This window comes from Hyposmocoma kahamanoa, unplaced genomic scaffold, assembly GCF_003589595.1.
Source record: "Hyposmocoma kahamanoa isolate Upper Pololo Valley unplaced genomic scaffold, ASM358959v1 66, whole genome shotgun sequence".
NCBI lineage: Eukaryota > Metazoa > Arthropoda > Insecta > Lepidoptera > Cosmopterigidae > Hyposmocoma > Hyposmocoma kahamanoa.
The window spans coordinates 16715266-16735941 of record NW_020653854.1 but is presented as its reverse complement, the minus strand read 5'-3'; the positions used below and the strand labels follow the sequence as shown (position 1 = coordinate 16735941).

Genomic DNA, 20676 nt, shown 5'->3' with positions numbered 1-20676 from the left:
TTTTTTCTGAGTGTTCGATCTTTGTATTAATAATTATAACCCTATATACATAGTTAGATTCATTATGTCACTACATTCTACTCATCTACAAAATTCAAGCTATCAAGAATTCCATGTAAGTCGACTTTAATCTCTGAAACCTCGTTTGAGATATTTTATCCTTCAGGTTCAAATAAGCACATTTAAACTTTATGGATACCTTTGCAAACATTGTTGATAATTAAGTGTGTTAAGCCGAAATGGTATCATGGTTGCGTAGGTTCTGAAATGTGTGAGGTAGTCGCGGTGAAATTCATTGCACGTGTAAACGTATTTAAACCTTTGTCTATTAGAGACAAAATACACGCTCTCACTGTAAAATAAGTTCATAGTCCCCTGAAGTACGTCAGGGGACTATGAATCCCAGAACACGGGAGAGAAAATTTCATTGAAATATCTCTAATAACAATGGAATGAAACTGATGTTTCCAAAAACCGATTTTCCGTGTCGTCAAAATACATATTTCGTAACGTCTACAAAACCTCTGTTTAAGGTTTCGCTTCACATTAAATAATTGCAACGCGTCTCATGATTAACCCACGTTCTACTTCTAAGCACAGGCCTGCTCTGAGAGAATATAAAATATAATATACTTTCTACGGTATGTGGGTCTCGTAGCTAAATTTGTCTTCACCGTCGAAGCAAATGATAATTATTAAACTACAGACCACCGACAAATCCCAATCCAATTGCTAAAATAATAAAGAACCAGCCGGATACCAGCCCGTTGCACCAAGTACCAAGTACCAAGTAATAAAGAAGAAAGAGTCATAAAACAACTTAGTAGCAGTAGAGGTTCTTGTGAAAGAATTCGTCCAGGAAGTACTTCCTTACCCATTACCATTACCACCAAGCAGTAATGTGAGCATGATTGCGTTCCGGTTTTGAAGGGTAAGCATGCTGGTGAAATTACAGGCTCATGGGACTTGCCAACTTACGTCTCAAGATGATGGGCGCAGTGGTAGCAGTACCCCTCAGATCTTAAGCTATAGCATAATCCTCCGTAAGTCACTAAAATAACACTAGAACCTACATTATTTTGACATGTTGGATTGATGTGTTTCCCAGACTGGAAAACCTTAGCTACTCGTAGGAAATTCAAATCCGAATCTCGGGATTGAATAAATTCAAATCTAAATTGTTGACGGAGATTTGCACTTTGGTACCGAAGCTTCTAGCAATATACACAAATTACAACGCCTTTTAGGATACGATTGTGATTATAAATCGACGACTAAATTTAAGCCGGTTTAGATTATTTGTACTTGCGCGGCTTACATCATGTGCCATATTGTTATTTTTAGCACAATGGATAAATCAATATTCAAAGTCAAACAAACCTTTCCATTGTTTGAGTGACTAAGTTTCTTCATTTTACATTTGGAAAAACACAAACCACGTAGTGCCAAAATAAAAAAAGGAATGAACTAAAAACACAATATTACTTAATTAATAATGAAATGAATGAATTTAAAAATGGGCAACATACAACGACTTCCCGCGAAAACATGTCAAGAAATTAAACTACTGAAGACAAATTACAATCTAATCTGCGAAATGCCCAACTAGACGTCTTAGCCTGTCCCAATAGTCCAGAAAGACGAAAAATTTTACTATTATGCATCAGTTACAGAGACGAATAAAACTACAAAAGAAGAATTCACTATAGTCATTTATTTAACCGATTTGTATTAAGATGCAGAAATAGACGAGGGGAAAAGATTTGATTATAGACGTTGACTTGCCCGATTTTACTGAAAACGAATGTAAATATAAAAGATTTTCAGAAGTTTATTAATGGATTGGGACTGAACAGGTTTATAAAAAAAATAATGAATTATACTAACGATTAAGAGGAAGTTAAAAGAAAAAGAGTTTACTAAAGACATTTAGTTACTAGATTCAGTCGATTAAATCAGTCGTTAGCATATCACTGATGACGAGGCAGTATGGTCTTTAATCCTAGCTTGTCCTTTTTGAACAAACAAAACAGAAAAAAAGAACTATGCAGTAGCAATTCAGCCAGGAAATAAAATGGCCACCGTAAAGATGTAACAATTTCCACGAAAAAATTTCGAAAATTAAACTATTGAAGAAAGATTACAATTTAAGATCTGGCAATATGGCCAAATAGACGCCTTAGCCTGTCTCGAAGGACAAAAAATGTTACTACTAATATTCGGCCAAAAAAGACGTAACGATTTCCTGCGAAAACATTGCAAAAACCTAAATTAGTGAAGAAAAATTTAAAGATCTGCCAGTATGACTAATTAGACGCCTTAGCCTGTCCCAAAGGATGAAAAATTTTACTACTAATATTCGGCCAAAAAAGACAACGATTTCTCGCGAAAATATTGCGGAAACTTAAATTACTGAAGAAAAACTAAAAGATCTCGCGGTATGGCTAATTAGACGCCTTAGCCTGTTCCAAAGTACTAAAAATTTTTCTATTAATATTCTTCAATTGCATTCAACTTATATAATAGTATTTAATTTTTGTAGTTAGTCAACATGATCAATAGGTTTATTTAGATTAACAACAATATACAATGCTAATACTGGCAAACCAGTGTGAAGTCGTTTGTAGATTTGGTACAAAAAGACCTAGATAGCTAATTGATTGATTTATTTTAAGAAATACTTTTTGCTCTGTAGAGAATATATTAAGTATTGCTTTATTATTGCTTTCAAAGTAATTAAATTGACAATTATTATTATAGTGAATTATTTTTCACCTCAATAGCTCGGAAAGGCTTGCTTTGTCATTAGAAATCTGTGCGAAAAGAATTTTGTCCACGTTAGTGAGGAAAATGTTATTGAAATGCGTACTTGAAGATGGACTTTGATGGTGCTTAACATTTTCTTTCGATGAAAAAAACATAATGATACGTTCATTCATGATTTATCGTACATTATTTATGTAATATAAATCCGTTAGTATATTTTATTCTTATTATTGTTGACATTAAATGAACAAAGATAACTAATTATTGTTTATTAAAATATATCGTTATAGTTCAACTGTTTTTCTTTCATTTACCAACTTTGCATCCTTGCATAACAAATAAGTATTCTCTAATATTTTGCAATAGGTCTGTAAGAAATCAGAAAACTTTTTTTTTAAAGAGGTTTTATAATTTACGATTTGGACTTGCCAGGGAATTAACATATGCCTCTGAGATATACTTAGATACTTAAAATGTCAGCTGCCAACTTGTACACATTGTAGTAATGTGTTCATAATCTATTTCGCTCTATTTAGAACACACAACAAATTAATGTATATAATCATAAAATCATAAAAAATTTAATCTATTTGTCATGAGAATTGGGTAATCTGGATACAGTGTATCCTCAGTTACGTTGCGATGAGAAGTATCAAATACTCAAAATTTAAATGAACTACCATACATACCTTCACTCACGATGCCGAAGACGACGAGCGGTACACAAGTTATTGAAATTAAACTAAGAAACACTGATATTTACAACCTAAAGCAACTGCAGTAAACTTCTTGGTTTTTACAGCTCTTCTTGAATACTTTAATGAATTCAGTACAGTATATAAATATCGTTGGTAGCAGTAGAGGTCCTTGTGAAAGAGTTTGTCCAATAAACTACTGCCACCATTCCTATTTCTATTACCAAGCAGTAATGTAAATATTCTGTGGTCCGGTTTTGTCACAAGGGTGCTAGTGAAGCACCTACAATGTATTCATACACTGTAACTACAACCTTAATGAGAGAAAATAAAACATATTGTATTGTATTGTATTGGCCTTCTGAACTTTATGTCTTAGGGTAATAGTGCCCGCTAGATCTTTGCGAATTAAAGCTCAAGTTGCATTACAACTATTATGAGTAGGAGTGTCGTTTACTGTCAGTCGCACGACTTATTCTTCCCGTCACTAGATATTATAATATAATCTTGAATGTAAAATAAAAATAGAACAACGATTTGTTTACGCAAGTGACTTAGACACCTATCTCTGTTCATTTATTTTATCAATGACTAAATCATTGACCTAGAAAATAATCTGCCGGAAACTGGCCTCTACGAATGAAGGTTGCCGTTTTCTTATTTTTCATTTACATTATCTATAGGCCATTTAGTAACTTAATTATGCAGAAATAATCCAATCCCCAAAAAGTCATTTATTTCAACGTCTTAATATATAAAGCAAAATATGTACTAAATTGCATCAGCTGATAATTACGTCCATTTGATAAATAGTGAAAACAGTAACTTACCCATGTCGTCGATAAGCGGGGCCATACGGAGCGTGACCCCCACCAAGAGCAGACAGAGAAAGAGCAGTAAGCAGGCCGTCACCATGATGGTGTACCGCGCTCGCCGGGGCAGCTCATCTGGATCCAAGACCTACACAGCAGAAAAATGACACGTACTTATGCTGACCGCTATATGATTCCTGATTACACAAAGAACAACCCCATAAGCTACAGTGCTGGAAATAGACAGCAACGTCCTCAACGATATATCCCCCTGTTTAGATTTATAGTTTTGATGATAACGGCAAACTGAGCTGCCAAGAGTGATGATGATAAATCCTAGGCATAATTACTTATTACCATCACTGTGATTACTTTATATTAATTTGTAAATCATTTTTAATGTGTTTTCCGACACTTGATATGTCTGTTTTATGTAATAAAGTATACTTTAATATGTTTTAAATTTTTAACTCCATCTAGCAACATAGAGGGAAACTATAAACATCTCAGAGAGTATGTACAAAATACAAACTTCAAATATACATTTTCGTGTGTAAAGCGCCCTCTATTGAGAAACGGAAAAATGACCGAACAGTAGAGGAACATACGCTTCGAACCATTTTTCGATAGATGGCGTTAGTATGATATTCCAAACAAATACCGAAAAAAACAGAATAGAAAGGTATTTTGTATTTGTCACAGTATAAACTGATACCACAGACCACATGATACCAGCGGCATGGCAGCATTAGGAAAGTTGTAAAGTTAATTAAATATTACTTATGTTTATTATGTTTGTTTAAGTTATTTCGCACCCTGCAGTTGCAGGCCTTGGAAATAAAATAGTCTTAATTATTATTAAAGGCTATCTGTTTTTTTACGAAAAATACTACTTACCTAAATAGGAATTATGTACAATACCCATCGAGTATAACCAGAAATAGAGACGAAATAAGGGCCATATATTCCTGGTAACACATTAGCGATACAGCTCTTATAAATATTAACTCGCGTTTGCACTGAAATATAGACAGGCCAACCACTGACCTGTGTGTACGTCTACGTATATTCCAAAAAATATTCTGTATTTATTGTAATAAGGGTAATATCTCTAACAATGCCGTGCTGTTCTATTCGGTGGTGTGAGAAAAACAGCAAAACATCTAATTACAAAACAAACGAAATCACATTTCATTGGTAATTAAATATTGCAATTTTCGTCCATTATAGCAAAGCTCAAGTCAACTGGTCAATTTGAAGTGAAACAGTTGATGACACCCATTGACGACACCCGTCAATTATTTCGAACTCGGGCTAGCCAATCGGAGCACAGTTGTCACAGTAATAATGATAAGGCACTATAGTTTTCTAACATATTAAATGACATTTCGTCTCTATTTCTGGTTATATACTCGATGACAATACCACACAATTAGGTACTTTTTTATTCGTACTTTTCTGCAATTTTCGCCGGTTTAGTGTATACTAAACACATTATTGTCACAGTATTGTGACAATAATGAACAAAATAGAGCTTGTAAGTACCAAGTACTATAAAAATCCTTACATGTATAACCTTCGCCTGCTCATCAATAGCGGAGACGAGTAGCGTGCGGTGTTTCTGAGGTTTCTGCGCGTGCGCCAGCTGCTGCTTGCGCCTACGACGCCGCTGACGCCGCCGTTCAAGCTCCAACTCTTCGGGGCTGCTGAGGTCTCTGAAAGTAAACATTTATTATCAATACAATATTACTAACCATAGCACTGATCACTTTAGGTGTTTATAAGCAGTAGCAAACAACCAAACTCAAACTAAAATGAACTGAACGAGTCTCTTCTTCTTGTGTGATTCTGTATAGCATAAGTGTCGTCAAAACTAAATATAAATTTTATTTGCAATTGCATCACCGGCATAGTTGTGTACACTCTGAAAATTTCTTTGTAAATTTTACAGGCTATTAATAAGATTAATATAGATAAACCCTGGTCAACGGCAAATGGAATAGGTGTAATGATCATCTGGAATGTAAAGACAGCACATTTTCGTTTACGATGACGTTCGAATTAAGTAGTATTACTTAAATTGTTATAATTATTAATACAAAATTCAACCACAAAGACAAATTCCTTCTATCTGACAGGACTCGAACTTGCGTGTGTATGCCAAACTAGCAACTGAGCTACAGATCGAGTCAGCAGATCTTACGAATTTTTCTAAGTGTTTGTTACAGATCTTTTGGATTGGATTAGTTGTGGAGTAATTTCACAAAAAAGAAATTAATATCATCGTTCAATGTTTTACTAGGTTTAGCACCTAGTAAAACATTGAAATACTGATTAATACTGATAAAATACTTTTATTGACTATCAGTCAATAAAAATCAATAGTATTATGTTGGTTATTATGATGAACACTTTAAAGACGAACGCTTGCCTCCAAAGCAAGTCTTAACACTGAGTCATTGGCAATACGTTTAGGTTTCTAATATTTACTTGCCAAAGCATCTACTGCACTATTAAACCAATGGAGGGTAACTCTTCAAATGCATGTATAGGCCTTGATGTAACTCGCTGCTTCTGGTAAACTTAGCAATTGAATGTATTTGAGTTAACACACATAATGTGATGTAATAAAATAATACCCGTGGTGATGGTGGTGTGTGCTGAGTTTAAGTTTTTTGTGTCTGTGATGGCCCTCATGCTCGCACCAATGCGCCGGTAGCGCCTCGCCCGAGCTGCCCACGATTGACGCCTCCTCTGGAATTGACAAATATCGATAAGAATTATTTATGAATCATTATCCTCCCCAAAAGACCCCGTATACATCTAAATGTACATAATATGTGAATTGATTGAGACCATGAAAATATTATTGCCGAAATCATGTCAACGCCTAGTGTACATTGTAATGAAAACATCACATTCAACTGACTGCCTCCGTGGCCGAACTGTTGCTATGCTGGTTTGCCACGTAGAGGTTCCGAGTTCGATTCCCGGGCCGGGAGGAATATTTATTTGTATGACCTACGTTTACTTCTCTCGTGAGTTTGGGTGTAACTTGTGGTTGTCTATGTGTGTGTCCACGGCACCCTAGTGCGGGACTGTGAGTGTGTGCGTGAGAGCGTTTCAAAAAAAACTAGCACTATATATTCTATATGATCACGGGGTATCAAAAAAAATACGTTTTTCATACAAAATGTTGTGGATATTCCAAGGATTCGAACTAAGTGTTTCGCTTCCATATTTATATGGCGAACGGCTATGAAGTGGAATTCTCTGCCTGCAGACTTATTCCCTGAACGGTATAACTTGGGCCTTTTCAAGGCGAGAGTGAATAGGCGTTACTTCAATGTGCATGCTCCATCGTCGCCTTCATAGTCACTTTCCATCAGGCGAGATGGAAGTGAAATGCGCCTTTATTTTTAAATAAAAAAATATATTTGTCACATTTTAATGTACTTTGGGCGTTTAGTGCTTTTGTCCATTGTAGTTTGCTAGGTCTTAGGAGGTTAAAGTATGCATATAATAATAGAAACGCAAGGTTATTAACGATTAACATAATCATAATTCATTTATTTGTGAAAATACAGGTTATTTGGAAGTTGACATGTATAAAATAAGTATAGTTTCGCTGTGTCCGGCCGTGTTATTAATTATACATTTATTCGCATGCATTTTAATAACATGTTATTAACATATCTGCAAATATTAGAAAAATACAGTTATTTTCAAACTTGCACACTAATAAGACCTTCGTTGTAACTGTTTTGCTTTACGGTTTTTATTTACATTATTGTATGTATGTGAGTCCTTAAGGTATATATTATATAGGTCATGTGGCCTGAACTAAATAAATAAATAAATAAAATAATAATTCTATAACATTCTATAGCATTAATGTAGTTCACAGTTCATTGTGTACGAGCACGAGTATGTCACTTCTCATTAGGGCTGGCACGACAGGGAGCGACTTGCATGAGAATGACATAAAGCACGGGATCTCTATCCAAGAATAGCAGTATCTTGCGCTTTATGTTGCTCTCACGCAAGTCGCGCCTTCTTGTGCTGGCCCTACATCATACATGACATTGTTTTTTTTTTAAAAACCGTTTACTCATATCTCATTACGTACGTGAATATTAATTATTATCAATATATTAATTTGTAAATTCAGAAATTCTAATAGCGTACTATACAAACTGTATTGTTTGGTAGTTAAGGAATGCCAGTTATTTTAAGCTCTCACGTGTAACCGTGTTATGATCCGGCTACAAAACGATATGCCATAATTATAACTTTAAAAACAAACCTGAAAACAATTATGTATTGTAATCGGTTACCTGATAATGTGTGAAATCCCATAAACCTTTAGAGGTGGAATATTTCCTTCGAATATGAATGAGACCACCATTAAGGCACCTTCCATTAAAAAAAGAATCATCGAAATCGAATCACAAATGTCGGAGTGTCGCGTAACATACGCAAAAAAATACAATCGAAATGATCCTTCTTTCTGGAGTAGGTTAAAAATAACTAGTTGACAAATCGAAATAACAAAATAAGACAAAATTGACAAAATGGCAGTGTCGTTAAATCAAAGATAATGGTGAGCAACTAAAGTGTTTTACTATTGTAGCGTTACGCAAATGCGTTAGGTAGTCTCCATAAATAAATACAAAAATACATAGGAACATGGCTACGCCGTAGGCCGGCTACGCGGTACCATCATTAATTAACCGAAAGGTAGGAAACAATTTAAACGTTAACAAAAGTGATTTAAATGGTGTCTCATTGTTACGTGAATAATAACCAACCGTCGCGCAAATGATGATCGCGCAGCAGCAGCAGCAGCGGGTGCGTGCGCGCGCGGCGCCGAGCATGCTCCGCGTGAAGTGCACGTGCCTTACGCTCCACCAGCGCGACTAGCACCGCCTCCAGCCGCGCCGCGCCGCTGTCCTCCGTGCATACTGATTTGTCGACCGTCTAAAACATTACACAAGCACATTATTTAATGGTCTATGTAATGTGTATTCAATCTTACGTAAATCAAACAAACTGTGAGTATAGAGTATAGAGTTCTTAGGTTTTCGCGATCCTTAGATACTGGAAATGAAACTATCTTTTCGTATCTTTCTCACATTGGACAGCCGAAGCGAAACATTTTTACCCACATCAAAGAGCATATAGCTAATGCCAAGCACCGCCGCGTAAAAAGTCTGCAGTCTGTGAACGTGTCATGGATAAACTTACATATTCAATTAAGTTCAACAAACTCCAGATCCTTACAAAAGAAGTTTATTTCCTCGAATGAAGAATCTCAAGCAGACAAACACTGCAGTAGCAATAGATATGTTTTAATTCATTTCTAATTTCTTTTTGATTATTAAAATTAATTTAGTAAAATTTCATATTGTTAAAATGAAATATATTACAAAATGTACGTTTGAAAAAAAACAACACAAATTACTTTCGAAACATAGTTTCATTTCCAAATTAGGACTTATTATAATAACATTTTTTAACCTATTTTAACTTTATACATAAAACAAGTCAAAATCACAGTTGACTTCGCCGGACAGTTGATCATCAAACAATGTCAAACTCTAACTTCATTATTTTAAACACTCGTTTCTTTTTTGCTGATGTGTACAAAAAATTCCAATTAGTTTTTAAAATTCAACAAAATCTGAATTTAAGCTTGTCTATATCGAACAATAAAAAAGTAAGGTTTTAAAAGGTTTTGTACATCGATCAGGCAAGAATCGGTTTATCAAATTGCCCAGTCACCGCTTCGCCTTGAGCACTTAATTCTGTCTTTAAGGGATAGAATCTTTTCGAAGAACATGTACTATCAGCGAAAGATCAAACCAGCTACAGCTGTCTACGCGTGTCTATGTTATATAAAAACAGAATCCAGTACCAAACCACTTTCGTAGAATCAATTTTTCACGTATATAATAGTATGAATACGTTAACATACGGACTACTACATTATTGGTAACAATTTATTTTAGACACTAGATTAAAATAATGCATTAACTAGAAAAACTAGGAAACATCCTTGTTTGTTTCTAATATAGGTATAAAATTTAAGTTAATTTCTCGTTATCTTCGTTAATTTAAGTTTTAAAATCTTTCCTTCCTCTTTTTCTTCTCATACCTCTGGTATCTTTTTCTTTAAACCTATCATTTATAATCGGATCGCTGTTTATTTTTGATTTTATGTACGGTCATTCATCTTCTGATTTCCAATTAATGCTTTCCGTTTTGATTTTCCTTATTCATTTTTAGCGGGAAGCAAGTTGTAACATAAAATTGTGAAAATCAATAATGTAAACTAAACATTTATACATAGGGCGCCCTATAAGTTTCCGGAACTGGCCATTTACATAAACAATATTTGAAAAATAATTACATTTGAAAATGGACTCTTTGGCTGTAGAATACAGTTTGTTTCATCTGACTGTCACTTGTTTTTACATTGTGGCGTCATTTTAGAAATTAGTTGTCTACATCACCATGGATTTAACTCGCGAAAATTTTCATAGTATGATTTTCTACGACTTCAAGTGTAATTTAACAGCACAGCGGAGCTTCGCTCGGCTTCAAACTGCTTTTGGCGATAAAGCGCCATGCAAGACGACTATTTATAGCTAGTTTGCAGAATTCAAACGCGATCGTGTGAATCTCAGTGACGAATTTCGTGATGGTCGCCCGACCACTGCTGTGAATAACAAAAATATCGATGCTGTGCGCCGTATGATCAAAACAGACAGGCATGGACATACCATGAGATTCGGGCATCTTTAAGCATAGGTGTGATGTGTGATGAGTCAAATACAATCAATACTACACAAACATTTGGGTGTGAAAAAGCTGTGCTCTCGGTGGATCCCACACAATTTGACTGAGGCTCAAAAAACGGATCGCGTCACTTGGTGCAATGCCATGCTTACCAGATTCAATGAAGGGGCGTCAAATTTGGTGTGAGACATAGTAACAGGTGACGAAATATGGATTTATAGTTACAATCCTAAAACAAATAGCAATCGAGCGTACCATATGAGCCGAAACCAACTAAAGTGGTGCGCGTGCAAAGTGCCTCTAAGTGGATTATTGCTTCTTTTTTTAATAAAACTGGACACGGGGCTACTGTTAGTTTGGAGAATCATTGTACTGCGAATAGTGATTGGTACACGACCATTTGTTTGCCGGAAGTTATTGACAAACTCCGTAAAAATAACCGTAAACGCCGTATCATCTTGCACCACTATAATGCCAGGTCTCACTCAGTCAGGCAGACAAATTAATTTTTGAAGGTGAACAACGTTGACCTTATGAGCCATCCCGCGTACAGTCCCGACCTGGCACCTTGTGACTTATTTATTTCCAAAAATTAAAAACCAGTCACGCGATCAATGGCAAGATTTTCCGATTTCGGTGGAAGCTTTTCTGAATTCCGTGGCATAAAATCCACCGAATCCAACGCCACGGGATTCAGAAAATATGTTTTTTTTTATATTACTCGTAAACGACAACACTTGTAAAACCAATAGATTGTTATTATGTTTGAGTCGTTACAACACAGTATAAAAAATATTGCATACAACCATGAAATTTAGTTTTTGAAATATCGTATACACCGAATTCAAAAATCAACCTGGACCAAATCCACCGAATTACGTATTTACACGCAAAGAGTATTAAAATCGATAACAAATCATCCACTTGTTCTCTCCAGCCGCAGGGGCGTGATGGACGAATAATACGAACGAATTGCGAAGTTTCTAAAATGCTTCACTTCTTATGTGTAGCGTGATTAGTAACTACCACCGAATTCCTGCGTAAGCCTGGCATACGAGGTAATCTTGATATTGTGATAAAACTATTGTCTGGTCTATTGTGGAATTCAGATTAAAAGTACTGTCATCTAATTTATTTATTTATTTCAAATGCAAATCACAATAATACACGTTCCGTTAGGTTAGTACTTATTGCTATGACACCCCGCAGGGGTATGGCACTTAGTCGCCACATTTTGGCTTACATTATTGTTCACTGAAGTCTAATATTGATATACGGTTTCAATTTTGAGAGAAATGAAACTTTGTGTTGGATTCTGCATTTCGGATTTTTTTTCCATTAAGTCCGAAAGTTTTATTGGGAAGATTTTGTGCTCTTTAGTTAGCTTTCGACCTATATTATACTGTCTTTTTTTGTAGATTTTTGTTTCGATAAATAAGTTGACTTTAGTGCATGGACACAGAAAATTGCGGCGTTGGAGAAATGCCCTTGATACACACATTACCCCAACACTCAGACCAGATACTGGGACCTACTACTACCGTAATTTACCGTCCAAAATGCTAACTAGCAAGTCAATCAGCAAAAAAATTATTCATCTAGTGCAGTAGTGCCCAGATCACTTGTTGTCACACTGCCATCGTCGGCAACACAACGGCAGCACAACAAATATTGTTTTGAACAAATTTTGTACAAAGCAGCAGAGCTAGTACGACAGAACGCGACTTGCGCGAGAAGCGCGAGATATTGCTGCTCTCTCGCTTCTATATCAACTCTCGCGCATGATGACTCCTGTCAAGCAAGCGCTGCAGAAGTGTAAACTTCGATAGATGTCTGCCGCCTGTTTTCTGCTATATGTCGCTTAGAATAGCGATTTATACTGTTTAGTATCAATTTTATTACAAATACTAACTTCGGTCGACGCCTGTCGCATGGTGAGCGCGCGGACTGCCCATGAGGCCGATCATCGCCTTGCGCCGGACGCTACCGAATCACAACTCGCACCTACAAGAAAATAAACAACATTGTTATTATTCGCAGTAAAAGGAATTATTACATCGTAGGTCCTTTGGTAGTTCATTACAGTCGTATTTGGTAGGTCAAAGCGTATACACTATTATAACTAAATTTAAAAAATGAAAAAAATGTCATTTTAGTTTTCAGATGTATAATAATTGAATAACAATTTTGTACAGGAACAAAAATATAGTGAAAGATATATCAGCGCTTGTCAATCATCATAATACAAATAAACTACCTGATTGAGGTATCTTCTTGAGGCGTATTCAGATACACGCGATATTCGCTACCGCTGTAGGTAGCGAGATCCAAGTGGGTATGCGATATTCCTAACCAATCCTAAACGGATATCGCTACCGCTGTGGGTAGCGAAACTTTCTTGATTTTCGCCCGTCTGGACAATCGCTTGTATGCTGTCAGTGAATAAGACCACACTATAATCGTGCGTAACGTGTAATCTCAGTAAATTCATTATTTGACTGTTTCGACATCATGATCGCAATGAGTCCCCCCATTATCATGAGTTTGGGTGTAATTTGTGGTTGTCTATGTGTGTGTACATGGCACCCGCGACTCAGGGTTTCCCTAGAGCGGGGCTAAGTTGAGTGTGTACGTTATTATTATTATTATGTCAACTAATCGTCACTAACTGACTTGAGAGCCGGCTGTGTTTCCGCTGCTACCACGCCGTCTGGCAAAACCATTTTCGCAAAGTAAGCGAAAAAATACCGCCGCCCTGATCTGTATGGCACGGTTTTTCGTTTTCGCTTTAGCCGCAGAACTTCACACAAATACCCGGCGGGATACTGGTCGGTATATTTTGTTACTCACAGCGGTAGCGAATATCGCTTATATTTTAATAGAACTGCTCTGACCTGCCGTATTCACAAGGTTTATTGAAATCACTCTTTCTATTAATGATTGACGACGTTTCGGGCCCTTTACAGGTCCCATGTCAACCGTGACCAGAGGACCTGCAAAAGGCCCTAAACGTCGGTTTGTTTGAAAAAACAAATATACGCGATTTAAATCCGGAAAAATAGTTTCATTTCCTATAGTTTACTTAGTTACTTCCATAATATAATGTCCTACGGGGTTCTTATGTGGGGTAAAGCGGCAGACATACAAACCATATTTGTGTTGCAAAAACGAGCGATTCGTTCTGTGTACCTACCGTTTAGGTTCTCGAGTTTCTCTCAGAGAAAAGTTTAAGGAGACTGGTATCATGACGTGGCATCGCAGTACATTTACTCAAATATTTTGTATGCCCGTAAAAATGTACATTATTTCATTAAGAAAGAAGATATTTATAATATAACCTTAGAACTAAATCCAAACTACCACGATTTCGTTTAACTAAAGTAGACGATTCATTTATATCCGGATCCGGAGAATATATTAAGATTATCATTTCCTAAGTTTAAAACTTACATTAAAAGTATTTTCAAAAGTCATATTACAAAATTGAAGAGTATGTTTTAGATAAAGAAGTGTGGAAAGACAACAAGGTTCTAGATTCCACACAATTATGATTTAAAGTGTATTCCATTGCATTTTAGTTTACTTGAAAAGAGCAATCCCTAGAGCTTCTTGCTCGTTCTTCTCAGGGAGGTCAGCGTAGTTAACGAGCAGTAGCTCAAAATGTAGCTTAAAAATGACGTTTTCAAGTGTAAAAATACCTTTGGAATAAATGATTATTTTACTTTGACTTTGACTTTTATTGCTCAAAGTCAAAGTCATTCACCCGACTCGATTTTAGATTTAGTCAAAGTAACTTATTCTCGGTCGTCCTCATCTACAACTTCTTTCGATTAGGTTTTTAGTTATGTCGTATAAGTTGACAAGCCATACTACACTTCCGCTTTTTAACTCTTTTCAAGATATTTCTTCTTTCCCTCACTATTGTTAGTACCTCCTTATTGTTCCCATCTCCCTGGCCGTATAATATTTTTCAACCGACTCCAACACCAAATTAAGCTCGTAAAATATGAAATAAAGTACCAATGTATATCTATATACACGTACTACCGTTTATTTTAATCTTTTGAATCAAGCTAGTATTCAAATGTTTCTTTTCCAATTCAATTTAGTTCAAAGGAAATCACATATAAAAAACATTTCATTTTCCTCGTTATGCGTTTGACGTTTAGCAATTTGACATAAAAAAATGTATTAAAAAATATTTGTGTATATTTGCTCGATTTTCATTTGCTGTTAGCATCGAGTAATATACTCGATGGCTGTTAGTAATAAATTAACTTAGGTACAAATATAAATTTGTACTGAAGTAAATTTCCATAAATTCCGTAAATTACATCATCCTTTGGCGTGGTCAAATGTAAATGCAACTATCAAGTTGAATTTACATTGGACCACGACTGTGATTTTAATAATATTATTCAGATACAAAATATGTTATTTCACTTATTTCGACTAGCCTGCTAATGAAAAGCAATTTGTTTTAAGTTTAACATCAATTAATTTACATTTATTATATTGGGCAAACAAGACAGCGAAAATTGGCGCACCATGGAAGAGGTGTATACCCAGCTGTGGGTTGATGTGGGGTAATTATGATGATGACGATGATTTTGGGCTTAGTTGTACTACGCGTTGTCTAGGTACATTCTTACATAGATGTATAGGAAGATAAATAATTCTAGCAATTATTGTACAATCTTTTTATAACAAACAACGACATTTTCTTTCCTACTCTTTGTACATTTTCATCAATGTAGAGTAACTAACATTTCTGCAGCTTACAGGCATGAAGAAAGTTCCCAACCCGTATTGAGTCAACATGGTGTACTATAACTTAATCCCTCTATTGATGTATAATAGGTTTAGTCAGTGCGTAGGCAACCTAGTCATATAGAAGGCTGGTATTGCCAGATCGATAACACTAATAAGCGCGTGTCACAACCATTAAAACAAGTAACTGTATTGAGTACATGTTGATGTAACAACTTGTATTACTCTTTTTTTATGATACCAAATCGTGCGCCTGATATTAAGCGCTTGTCCATAGCAGTTGCAGTGCCACTCAGAGCCCATACGCCGCGCAAGTTTTCGTTTTCGTATTTTGCCATGACAGTTCGGTCTCTTAAACGCGTCCTCAGAGCTTTAAAAGGCAAAGATCTGAGGAACACTGCCACTGCATCTGTCACCCTGAGACATAAGTTGACAAATCCCATGTGCCTCTAATTTCATGAGCACTCTCACCCTTCAAAACCGAAACACAGTGATGTTCCCATTACTGCTTGGCGGCAGAAATAGGTAAGGTGGCAGCCCTTCCTTTCCCAAGGATCTCTACTGCTACTGAAACGCTGCTACACAAAGTGTGGTGATCTCCTTTAAGAGAAACTATTATGATAGTCTTTGCTGCAATATGCAGGGTGGGGTATACATCAAAAACAATATAAATATATATATATATTATACAACATTCTCCGTTGGTCTTCCTAAAATTAAATAATAATAATAATATAAACAAAAATGCCAAACGATATTGAATTCTTCCCCTTTTCTCTCTCTCTCTCTCTCTCTCTCTCTCTCTCTCTCTCTCTCTCCCTCTCTCTCTCTTTCTCTCTCTCTCTCTGTCTCTCTCTCTCATATAGAGGGGCCTTTAGACTTCATACTACTAACAAACGTAAACCTATAAAAAAGACAAATTATGAATAGTATAATTTGCTCGGAAAGCACATCATTTCCAAACCCAGCAACTACTTGTCAATGTATATAGATGTTTTCGAAATTGTACAGAATTTTAATTTTCACTCTGGACGTCATACTGACATTGAAGTGAAACGGTCAGGGGTCCTGGGACGGTCACACTAGGACAAATTATGTAGTTATAATAATAAAATATAGGCGAATCGGCAGCAAAACATCCGTATTCTACAAAACTACTTTTCTGTAACATAACTATAGATACTGTTTGCAAATAACTATAGAGATAAAAAGTAATGTACAAACATCTCTCCAAAATTAACTTTAATGAAAATAGGAGCATTTCATAAATAATTTTCCCTGCATTGCACGCCGGGAGCAACGTTGCGGTTATATCCAATATGCAAACAGCAGTTCTCGTTGACCAATTTCCTCTACAGTTCATTTGAATGAAAATGAGTTTGAAATAAATGTTTGTTAGAAACAATGTTAAAGCAATATGTACGAATTGCTTAGTAAATACAACTCAATTACATTTTAATGTTGTTTTATTACCAGCAATACTATAAAAAGCCTAATTGTAAGTTTCGAATAACGTCCATGTGGTAGGTATCTATAATAATAATAACGCACACACTCAACACAAGCCCCGCACCAGGAAAACCCAGTGCCGCGGGTGCCAAGGAAACACACATAGACAACCACAAATTACACCCAAACTCACGAGAGAAATAAATGTAGGCCCAGGGCTGGGCAAAATACATGCTACATCTAAATTGAAATACAAATTACAAAATACTTCCTTAAATGTATTTAAAATACAAAATACCAAATACTTTCTTGAGCTGTATTTGAAATACAAAATACAAAATACTTTCAATACACCCGTATTTAAAATACAAAGTACAAATACACATTACAAAATACTTTATTAGTATACCTATCGCGATATGTGGAAGCCAACAATTTCCACAATACATATCTTGAAAAAGAAGTTTTATATATTCAGTTTTACCAGATAACCGCGAAAAAACGACTTTGACATCTTTGACAATAACATGCACTGTTGCCACCTGCAAATGTGCTTCTACTGCATTGAATACGAATATTTAAGATGTCGTGAGTGTTGTGTGTCGGTCTAATGAGAACCCTAGTGCACAAATAAATAATGAAGATCAAATGCGGGTAGTTAGAAAAACTCGCACGGCTAGAAGATGCTGACACCCGCCTCTTCAGTCCCTTCGACACCATGGACGTTGCAACATGTCCAAAACGTCGAGGTAAATAAAATATGTTTTATACGTGATTAAGTTCCAAATTAAAAATCACATAATTTCATACTTCATTTTTCGAACGTACCGTTTCACACACACACGTCACCATTGAGTTCAATATCATATAAATCTTTGCACGTCACATAATAGGATGTACATTTAAAAAAAAAAAAAAAGTATTTTGTTGTAATGTATTTTACAACGAAAGTATTTGAAATACAAATTACAAAATACATAATGGTCAGATATTTGAAATACCAATTACAAAATACATTTTTAGGGTGTAATTGAAATACAAATACAAAATACGTATTTGTATTTTAAATACGTATTTCAAATACAAGTAATTCAAATACTGCCCAGCCCTGTGTAGGCCATACAAATATTTCTCCCGGCCTGGAAATCGAACTTGGGACCTCTGCTTAGCAGTCCGGCATGGTAACCATTCGGCCACCGAGGCAGTTCAATATTAAAAATTCACCTGTTTCCATATTTAATAGGAAGCAAAAATGTATTCATGGTTAATTCTGAAATAAAGACGACCTACACAAAACCCTCTGGATATTATATGCTCTGTTATAAAAATTTTATATAAATTTTAAAATTTTCCTGGAATGTTACATAAATTTTGGCAACATTAAACCTTAGTTAGGATTACGTTGGCCACATTTTGACAGATGAGATACCGAGCCCGGCTGTCGGATATAAATCAAAGCTGTTCTCGAGGGCGCAAAACATCCTATATCAACTGCGTGAGGTTTGGTTCGACCCATATGGACTTAATTATTGCAACATTCATTAAATTAACCTGCTAATTCTAAAGTGGCACTTAGATACATTTCAACATTAATTAATTCATAAATTTCATGCCTTAATTTTGCAGATGTGTGTTCACAAAGTGATTTCTTAGTTAAGATGTTATAATATATACAACGCTAGACAGTTGTGGGAGGTTGGCCTCGTACTGTACGTTTTACGTAAGGTACTGAGAAATTCGTGGATCGAATCATTTTATTAGTAACTGTAGAGTTTAATCTGTGTAATGGTTTCAAGTATAAGTTGCTTACCTTTGAAATAAAGATTATTTGAGTTTTTTTTTATTTCTAGTTTTTTTTGTAATATCAAAGTGACGAGACGAACAAGTCGTGCGCCTGATGGTAAGCTAGACACCTGTCCATAACAATTGCGGTGCTATTCAGAGCCTTAAATCGCGAAGATTTGAGCACTGCCACTGCGCCTGTCGCCCTGAGACGTAAGTTGACAAGTCCCATGTGACTGTAATTTCACCAGCACCCTTCAAAATCGGATCACAGTAATGCTGACATTACTGCTTGGAGGCAGAAATAGGTAAGGCGGCAGTACTTCCCTGGACAAACTCTTTCACAAGGAGCTCTACTGCTACTAAACCTAAACTACATGAAACAATTTATATTTTATAATTACATAGACGACCTCGGTGGCCCAATGGTTAGCGCTGTGGGCACTATATGAAGAGATCTCGGTTACTATTCCCGGTTCAATTTGGGAAATTAATTTTTCTAAATTAGTTTTTATCTGGGAATTCCGGGTAGAGCCCCGAAGTTAAGTCCACAATTGTTTAAAGGGAATTTCCTAATTTAAGACCAGGTAATTGTTGTGTTTGTCTAGCACATTAAAAGTTAAGTTATTATTATTTATTATTAGTTATTATAGTAAAGCAAAGTTATTATTATTATTATTATTAGTTATTATTACATTAATATTTTTATTAGATATATACGTGAAATTTTATAACTTTCCATTTTAATCATAAAAATATTATCGATCAATTTCGTTCCTAGAATTTATACCTAAATATTTATCCTTGAGACTATCTAAGTTTGTGGAAGTAACTGAAATCACTAACCGTACAAAACATTAAACCGAAACTAATTTCAGAGCTTCAAATCGATAGAAGCACCCAAATTGTACTTCTCTGAATAAATACCCATTCAGTGCCTCCTGTAATGGGCCCTATTGAACGCTCCAACAAAAGCATGATAATTATAAGCCAGCGTTAGTGCTACTGGTTTTTTAACTTTCTTGAAGGAGTCCTGATATTTCTTAACATTTTTCATTAGCTGTACAGTTGCAACTATGATTTTGTTTAAGAGACATGATTAATTAAAAAAAAAAAAAAGAAAAATGCTTCTGGTAATAATATAATAGCTAGCTGATAGAGTTCGAGATCTTTGAAAATCACGAATTTGTCGATCAAACTGATGCCAGATGCCTTATTCTACCTAACAATAAAATAGAAAACTCACGTATTATAGAAGCACTATTAATGAAAATATAGAAAACAATAACAATTCTTACCAGACTTTCTAATCATTCAAAATTTCATCCAAGAAGGTTCAATTAAAAACAACGATTATTACTTTTACACGTTTTTATGTTACAAAGGTACTTTTACTAACACAGAATTCAGTTTACGTCAATGTTAGATCGTAAGTTTTTATGATTTCAAGCACAATCAACTTTAAAATTCACTAATCATTAAAAGATTTTCATGATACCTTTTACGCCAACAACAAAAAGTTTTTGAACAAAAAGATAATAAATATACAGGGTGGCCCATTTTCAGTGGTCCAAAAATTTTTTTCGATAGAGGACATCGTA

General features: G+C 35.4%; 1 protein-coding gene across 2 annotated transcripts in view; it reads right to left on the bottom strand.

Annotated features, from left to right (window-relative positions):
* The window catches only part of LOC113231726, a 212605-nt gene that overhangs the window by 148140 nt on the left and 43789 nt on the right, over nucleotides 1-20676 (bottom strand). For both annotated transcript variants that reach the window (XM_026466211.1, XM_026466210.1), the window contains exons 2-6: nucleotides 12987-13078; nucleotides 9085-9253; nucleotides 6913-7027; nucleotides 5841-5988; nucleotides 4292-4421 (exon numbers count right to left, since the gene is read on the bottom strand). In XM_026466211.1, the coding sequence (XP_026321996.1) occupies nucleotides 4292-4421; nucleotides 5841-5988; nucleotides 6913-7027; nucleotides 9085-9253; nucleotides 12987-13007 (583 nt within the window). In that variant the 5' untranslated portion in view covers nucleotides 13008-13078. The remainder of the gene's footprint in view (nucleotides 1-4291; nucleotides 4422-5840; nucleotides 5989-6912; nucleotides 7028-9084; nucleotides 9254-12986; nucleotides 13079-20676) is intronic.